This window comes from Syzygium oleosum, unplaced genomic scaffold, assembly GCF_021117445.2.
Source record: "Syzygium oleosum isolate NSW1041296 unplaced genomic scaffold, Sole_v2.1 Sole_v2.20, whole genome shotgun sequence".
In the NCBI taxonomy this organism is placed as follows: Eukaryota; Viridiplantae; Streptophyta; class Magnoliopsida; order Myrtales; family Myrtaceae; genus Syzygium; species Syzygium oleosum.
In genome coordinates, this window is record NW_026607504.1 from 554,289 (window position 1) to 562,998 (window position 8,710).

Sequence of the window (8,710 nt, forward strand, 5' to 3'; positions counted from 1 at the left end):
TCTTTTTTTTTTCTTTTCCTTCTCCCCCCTGGCCTGTCCGGCCAGGGGGGAGGCTCGCCGGCGAGGGCCCAGCTCCGGCGAGGCGAGCTGGGCCCTCGCCGCCGCTGGGCGAGCTCGCCCAGCTCCGGCGAGGGCGGAGCTCGCCCAACCATGGCACGCTCCGCCCTCGCCCAGCCATGGCGAGCTCCGCCTCGCTAGATCTAGGCGAGGGCGGAGCTCGCCCAGCCAAGGCGAGCTCCGCCTCGCCGGATCTGGGCGAGGGCGGAGCTCGCCCAGCCATGGCGAGCTCACCCAGCTCCGGCGAGGCGGAGCTCGCCTTGGCTGGGCGAGCTCCGGCCTCGCCCAGATCTGGCGAGCCTCACCCAGGGCGAGCTCCACCCTCGCCAGATCTGGGCGAGGGCGGAGATTGCCCAACCATGGCGAGCTTGCCCAGCCAAGGCGAGCTCCGCCTCGCCGGAGCTGGGCGAGCTCGCCCAGCGGCGACAAGGGCCCAGCTCGCCTCGCCGGCAAGCCTCCCCCCTGGCCGGACAGACCAGGCGGGAGAAGGAAATGAAAAAAAAAAAAGGAAAAAAATTCGAAAATAAAAAAATTATTAAAATATTTCCACGTGGACGCCGGCCGGCGGCCACGTCAGCGCCGGCCAGCCAAAAGGACTGAATTGGCTGGTTTGCAAAAGGTTTAGGACTGAATTGGCCAAAAAAAACGGTTTAGGACTGAATTGGCACAATTGCAAAAGGTTTAGGACTTTTTTGGTAATTTTCCCGATGTTAATCCATATGTGTTTGAATATGGTTATAAGTTACAATTATCAACTATAAACTACAAGTGAAACCAAAAATTGAAATATACATCTCAAATCAAAATCACAACCGTTCCAAAATAATTGAAAATATATTGAGAGATTTGATGTAGGAGTTACTCTCAAATGGTTTGGACTCCATAATCACATGTTTTAAATCCCTTCAGCTTCGACTCTACTTCCACTAGCACCTTGGTGACGAGCTCACTCAAAATGAATTGTAGCTAGAGCTCGAATAAAATGTTCGATTGCTAATGTGCAACTCTTATGGTAACACCCAAAAAGTGTTGCCGCAAAACACAAAAGCTAGTCGCAAAGAAAAATTCACGTAGAAAGCCAAAACTTAGAAAACAAATTCGACTTAGTTTTGACTAAATATTGACTTAAGCTTAAAAATGATAGCATAAATTCTAGAATTAGCGGTTGATATGCATAGTTCGGAAGACTAGGCACTAGCAAAGGGGCTCAAGATTTTTCTACCATACTTCATGACTAGAGAATGGGGAATTTGCCGACGTGGACGCCTGCCGGCCGGCGACCGGTCACTAGCGCCGACGTGGCGCTGACGTGGACAAATTAAATAATATTTTAATATTTTTTTGAATTTTTATTTTTTTCCTTTTTTTATTTTTTTTCCACTTTTTTTTTGGGTTTCTCCTTCCTATGGCCGGTCGCCGGTCCTGCGACCGGCCAGAGGCCAGCGAGTTCGACCTCGCCGGCCACTGGGGAGGGCGGCCTCACCCGGCGAGGCCGAGCCTCGCCATGGTTGGGCGAGGCCCTACCTCGCCGGATCTGGCGAGGTCGAGCCTCGCCCAGCCGCCGGCGAGGCCCGACCTTGCCCGACCATGGCGAGGCTCGCCCTCGCCGCGGCCTCCGGCGAGGGCTCGAGCCTCGCCATGGTCGGGGGAGGCCCGACCTCGCCGGATCTGGCGAGGTCGAGCCTCGCCCGACCAAGGCGAGGCTCGGCCTCGCCGGGCGAGGCCTCCCTCCCCAGTGGCCGGCGAGGTCGAGCTCGCCGGCCAGAGGAAGGAGAAACCCAAAAAAAAAAGTGGAAAAAAAAAGGAAAAAAAATAAAAATTCAAAAAAATATTAAAATATTATTTAATTTGTCCACGTCAGCCCCACGTCGGCGCCGGTGACCGGTCGCCGGCCGGTAGGCGTCCACGTCGGCAAATTCCGGTCAAAATTGACCGGAAGGACTAAATTGACACAAAAACAAAAGGTTTAGAACTGAATTGGCACCAATTTAAAAGGTTTAGGACTGAATTGGATCAAAAAAAGGTTTAGGACTAAATTGGCACCAATGCAAAAGGTTTAGGACTGAATTGGCACCAAAAAAAGGTTTAGGACTAAATTGGCACTAATACAAAAGGTTTAGGACTTTTATGGCACTTTTCCCCTAGAGAATGTTACCCAAGACTTTCAAACCTAGCCAATTTGCTACTTCAGATAAAAGAGGTTGCTGTCGTTACGGCCATCTGGTTCCAACAAGATGGCTTCGTCGATTTGGTAGCACGAGCAAATGAGAACTTTGTAATGCTCATACCCTTTGGTCCTATCAGGAAAAAGAAAAAAATTGGCAAATGCTTATGCACACATTGGTGGCAAACTCGCAAAAGGGTCAATAAACCCAGTGACAGGATTGGTGAAATTGGGGATGACAGATGAGGTTGCCAAAGAGCATCCTGTCGTGGCTAAGCGTTGTTTGAGAAAACCATCCAATATACTCAGCACAATAATTCTCCGATATATTGTGCCAGTTCCAATCCTCTAAACCATTTGCTCCTTACCAGTAAGGAATAAGGAAAATATGTAACAGCCAAAAGAAAAGGCAAAGGATTTATCTCAATTGTCATAGGATAGGATCTCAAACTCAAGACTGTCTGATTTCAAAACTGAGCAGTCTCAACTCAAAAACGATGTAAATCCAACCAAAAGTTCAAAATTCCACATTGAATTTGATGTCGGTGTAAAATGCTTAATTCATTCTTCGGATCAATTCATTGATATAGTTCTCACGGTTGCCAGCATCTCCACCTTCAACATAATGGTTCCTTTTCTTCTTGAGTCCACCCAACGGTGCCTTGAGCTTAAAGGGCCATAGGAAGTTATTGGCTTCCCTAAAATGAGGTCCCACTGTCATTATCTCATGGATGAGATCTTCCGTGCAGATAATTCCATGTGTACCCAAAGCCTGCTCATCAAACAGAATGTATCAGGTCTCTTATAAATCCGGAGAAGTATTGAGATCACCCCAAAAGGTACGAGATGATATAAGGGCAAAAACGGACCTGTTCGACGATGGTGTTGTCCGTCAAAGCAATTCTCTGCTTGTTGAGCTTCCCGTAGCCCCTTTTGTATATCAGCTCCCTCACACTCTTTAAGTTGGGATATCTGAAAATACGCATATTCACTAGGCAGCCTAACGGGCAAAATAGATCTAAATCCATATTATGGAGCAGAACCACGTACCCAAAAGTTACATAGGGTTCAACCCTGTGAAGCATGTTCACGGTTGCTTTATTGACTTTGAGAAACACCCCATTGAAGATCTATATCCAAAGAAGATTAAGTCAAGACAAATGTTAGCATAGATTTGCTAATTAGAAACACTCAACTTCTAGCCACCGCACGAAAAGAGATAACTTTGTAGCCAAAAGAATTGTAAAGTCATATATAAAAAACAGATTACATGGTAACAAACACCAATCAACAAGCAAATCCTACAGAAAAAAACCAGCTGAAACTCCATCAAATCAAATTAAGCTATGACAAAAATCGAGCCTTCAGGAAAGGCTATTTTACTGCTCAAATAACTTCTCCAAATGCAACAAAGTAATGCAAGGACCTATCTCAATAAGTGATAACAAAAAGATTACCTGTCTCAGTCTCAGTAGCTGCAAAATCTTTCTTGTTTTTGGATGCATGGCATTGATACTGAAAGTCAAAGATAGTCACATAAGAAATTCTGGGAAAAAATGTCATATTCGTATTCTGTAAAACACGGAAGACATACCCACGGATGCGAATGATAAACAAAAGTTTAGCTTCCGGGTCAACGTAAAATCCTCCTCTCAACTTTGCTTCACGCTTCAATTGAATCAGCTCCTTTTCCTGGAAGGAAACACAAAAAGGCGAGCTCCAGGGTTGGATACACGGTTTAATTTGACAACCTTATGAAGACTAATGTCTATGTCTATACCTGCTCGGCATACTCCTTGGCATATTGCTTTGCCCTGCTGTAGATCAATTTCCTATTATCAGCATTCTTTTTCTTCGCGGATTCAAGCTCTTGCTTTTTAGCCAATGCCCACTCCTCATTTCTCTTCTGCTTCTTCCAAACCGACTCTGGAATTACGGCCTTGACTTCTTCCCCGCCCATTTCTCCGCAATCACTGACGAAACAACAAAAATTCAGGCACGGTTTCGTTTTCGAGGTTGCAACATCAAATAGTTGTTTAAGTCGAACTTCATTCAGCAAACAATGGAATGAGGACAAAACGGTGAAAATTCACAAGTGCATCCTATCCAATTCATAATCACATTTCGCAATCGGACTGCTCCGCAAGCAACTAGAACAAGTCCGCGAGAACAAGCCTTGTTAATAGAGCGACAACCCGATAAATACAAGCCCTTTTAGCTATTACTAGCCGATAGACATTGGATTTGGGCAAATTTCAAGTCTTCTCCGTATTCAAACCTGGGCAGGGAACCTCGAAGAGAACAGAGAGCCTACCCCACTACACTCTGGCGCACCACAAATATAGGACAAAAATCGAACTAGCAACCACAAGTTCATCGACAAATATTACTCGTCCACCAACAGCCCCAGCTCGGCAACTGGAACATACACTACGTATCATCAGGCGAGCCACCAAACGGGCGCGAAGACGACAATAGGCGGGCAATAGGAAAAAGAAAAAAGAAAAAAAAAGCAGAGCAATGGCGTCGCGGGGACTAATCCTCAGGCTGATCACACAAGTGCACGACACGAAAACTGGCAAGCAAGACACGGCAGGAACGAGGAAGACTAGGGCACACCGATCCCATCGACATGGAAACGCAGAGCTGGTGCTACTCACCGGGTACGCCCGGTCCTTGCGCGGTGTCTCTCGGCGGTGGCCACAGCAAGTGCTTCTCTCTCTCTCTCGGAAGGGTCTCTAGGGTTTTTGTGGCCTCGTTTTATAGGGTGGGAGGGAGTCAGTAATCGGACGGCTCTGGATTTTCCTTGCGGCATGAAGGCGCATCTTGGACGTTGATTTGAGGGCCGATTTGGGCCTCGAGCCCAAATTCAAAGGCTGCTTTGTTAAAGAGAACGTCTTTCCCGTTTTTTTTTTTGGTCCCTTTCTTTTGAGATTGTAGGGATTTTGCGGTGGTGCAAACTGCAATATCCTGAAGTTTGGGCCCAGTAGACCTGTCATATAGGTGGGTCGGGTCGGATTTGGATCGGGTCATAAATGATCCGATCTAAATTGACCCATTAACTCATTTATGACTCATTTATGCGTAATGCAATTTTCTTGACCCATACCCAATCCATACCCATACCCAATCAAACCTATATTGCTAAAATACTTCCATATTTAATTAAATCTAGAAAAATTCATGCTCAAAATGAGATGAGAGTGCGAAGTGAGTGAGCGTAAGGTTAAGTAATAACGAGAGAGATGAGTTGAGTTTAAATCAGTTGTAAACTCATTTATGACCTATTTACAACCCATTTATGACCTATTTAATACTAATATTATACTTCTACCCATTTATGACCCATTTACTAAATATAACTAACCCATTCATAACCCATTTACTAATATATGGGTTAAGAAATGGATTTATGACCCATTTTGACAGGTCTAGGGCCCAGTACTCCATGCCAGGGGCTTTGCTGTGATGCTATGTAGCCAATTTCTCAATTCCCTTTTGTGTGGCCAAGGGTTTTGTTAACGAGAGCCAGAGGTGGGACACTTGATTGGGCATGTCGCGGGAACGATTTGATGTGACATTCATGACATTTCCTTGTTCGTAAAAGGTTCGGTAGATAGAGTTTTATTCGATGTGCAAGATGAATATTCATGAGGATTAACCGCACGAAGGGTTTCGATATCACACACTGCTATGGAGTTTTATTCGGTTGGCCGATGATCCCATCCTCCGTTTTCGAGTGCATTTGATTCGGCGAGGTCTTTGGGCCTCTAAACGCCTTTGGGACATAGTTGAGGTATTTGGTTGCAAGAAGCAGCACTTTCAAAGTTCCTTAATCCAATGCAAGTCCCACCACCTATCATTGGACTTTTGTTTTTTTTGGAAGGCTGCTTTTAGAGTTAATGAATTTTTCTTTTCTTTGAACTTTGCCTTCGCTAAATTATTCAAAATTTAGTGTTACCCTCACCACACTAATTTAACAAGTTTTAAGACTCGATTGCACCACTTTTGTAAGTTATAAGACTCAATTGCACATTCGTGATAAGTTTTAAGACTTCAAATGTACTTACCTATAGTTTTATTTAGTCCATCGCTACTCCCCTTCTCCGTTTCAAGTGCATTTGGTTTAGCATACACATAGGCATTTGGGCCTCCAAATGCCTTTAAGATAGAGCCGAGGTATTTGGTCAAGCGTGTGAGCGAAAATTAGCATTTCCAAAGTCATTTAATTCTTGACCAAAAAGAAAAGTCATTTAATCCGATGCAAGTCCTACCTAACATTGGCATTTGGTATTTTTGAAAGGATGCTTTTAAGATTAGTGAGTTTTTTTTCTTCCTTTCAACTTCGCTTTCACTAAATTATTGAAAGCTTCTCAACCCAATGAAGTCCCACCTACCAGTGGTATTAAATATTATCTAAAATCCTACTTATTGAACGGGGGATTTTCGAGCTAATAGGCATGCGCTCTTATTGGTAAATGGATTTGTGGGACTAACGGGTACGGAGTTTGACTTCTGCTTTTTATAAGAGGTAGAGAAAAAATTAGAAAAAGGAGAATTAAAAAGGATATGACAGATAAAAAAAAAAAAGATTCAAATTTCAAAATGGAAGAAAGCGCGTGGAGACTTTTCCGCCCGTGAAGCATCGGTCATTTTCACGCGGGGAATGTGCAATTTGTTTTTAACGCGCTCTCTTCACAGCCGCGCGTGAAGGACGCGCACCACGCGGACCACGTGTGCACTTCCGTCCATGAGGGCATCGACGAGCATTCCCACTTTGCTTCCTCCTCTTTTGTTTTTTAGCGGCATGTGATTTTGGTCGTCGATTCTTTGGTAATGATTTGTGCCCTCCATGAATGAATGAGGTAAAAATTCACCCTTCGGTTTTTCGTAGCATTAAATCGTGCAAGCAATGAACTGGTGAGCGCCTCGATCGGTTCGATTCGATTCGGGCTCTTTCTCAGATAAAATCAGTACGGTTCTCGATAGAAATAATTCGATGCTATTAATGCCTAATCCGATTCTTTTTCTGGCATCGGAATCGTCGATTGGACCCCTTAGATCGGTTTTGTGGTAGAATCGACTATTTTGGATCAAAAGGACCTAAAATAGAAACTTCTTCGACAAAGAGTTGATTTGACTTCGTAAAATTCACCTATATTAATGAAAATCCGATATTTCGTTATTTAATCATTATTTAGAAGATAAGGCTCGATAAAACTTTCAAGTTAGAAATTTCGAGAAAAAAAGAAAATATCGATCCTTAGGTACCAGCCAGTTCCATAACTAGCTCATCCTATCACTAGTTTTGAACTTAATGGAATTTGTTATAGGCTCGAAAGGGGTCTCGAGTCTTGTCTTCGCTTTTGAGGATCGAATCACTCGCCATGCACGCTCCTAGAATAAAGTGGAGTTTGTCTAAGGCTTTCACCATACACTGCTATCGGTCGCATTATGCCGTGTCGAACGTGTCTAAGAAGTATCTTGTCGTGTGAAAAATCTCTGGTCGGTCTCTAGAAACACGGACAGTTTTATGATAAAATATTCAGTGATTACGAAGGATCACGTCAATTATGGACGTGATATATATATTTTACATCTATTTACTCGTGTCTAATAATAGATTGACACATGTACGCAGAGTTATAAAATAAAATGGAACTTTTAACTTTGCTCTTCTTTCTCCTCCATCCATGACCCGTCGTTGCTTGCGGTCATGACTCCAGATCTGGCCTAACTTAGGGATTTGGAAGTTCGCTGTCCTTGTCGAGTGGTTGCGATGAACTAAACAGTGCAGAGGACTGTGGGGGACACAGATGGAGTGAAGAGAAGGTGACGCTGACGAGAGAGATGGCGATGGTGGTGGAGTGGAAATATAGGGGAAAAAGGTGAAAAGAGACAAGACTGTGTATTTGTGTGTTTGCGTGTGTGACAGACCCCACGCTCCATTTATCCGACTGGCACTTGTTTTTTCAACGAAACCTCCAACGCCATGGCTGCAGATCTGGAGATGGGGCAGCAGCTAGTTCCTCCAGATCCGGAGATGGAACTCCTCATGGGCAGCGATGGAGCTGCTTGTTGGGAAGACGGCGAGTTCCGCGAGACCAGATCTGTATCTGGACGAGCAAGAAGACGGAGCCACGAACGAGGTGGCGGGTACTCTCGGAGGACGAAGGAGGAAGAAGAGAGATCGAATTTCTCTTTGTTTTTATTCCAACTAAAAGCATGCAGAAACGCGTCAACTCGTTATAGGACATAAGTAAAGAAAAACACGCACACCGCGTCGTCTTTGAGGGACCAAAGGGGCCGTCTTCTTCGACGCTGCGGGTTCCCGGATACCTACTACTACTACTACTACTTTCCCCTTACTTGGTCGACGTGCATGGATTTACATTTAGGTCAACCGTTGACCCACCCCTTCTCATGACAACGTTGGGTCCATCATCGACCCACCCATGACGACGAACCCTGTACTATTTAAATCCTAAA

General features: G+C 44.8%; 1 protein-coding gene across 3 annotated transcripts in view; it reads right to left on the bottom strand.

Annotated features, from left to right (window-relative positions):
• Positions 1-2,624: 2,624 nt before the first annotated feature.
• LOC115689119 (60S ribosomal protein L7-2-like) overlaps positions 2,625-8,710 on the bottom strand; it is an 83,258-nt gene continuing 77,172 nt past the window's right edge. Inside the window, exons 2-8 of one of the 3 annotated variants that reach the window (XM_056320328.1) lie at positions 4,882-4,933; positions 4,002-4,194; positions 3,816-3,913; positions 3,679-3,736; positions 3,272-3,351; positions 3,091-3,193; positions 2,625-2,993 (exon numbers count right to left, since the gene is read on the bottom strand). In XM_056320328.1, the coding sequence (XP_056176303.1) occupies positions 2,778-2,993; positions 3,091-3,193; positions 3,272-3,351; positions 3,679-3,736; positions 3,816-3,913; positions 4,002-4,181 (735 nt within the window). In that variant the 5' untranslated portion in view covers positions 4,182-4,194; positions 4,882-4,933 and the 3' untranslated portion in view covers positions 2,625-2,777. Of the gene's footprint in view, positions 2,994-3,090; positions 3,194-3,271; positions 3,352-3,678; positions 3,737-3,815; positions 3,914-4,001; positions 4,195-4,840; positions 5,106-8,710 lie in introns of those variants that run through there. The other 2 variants (XM_030615096.2, XM_056320329.1) reach the window with 2 other exon arrangements.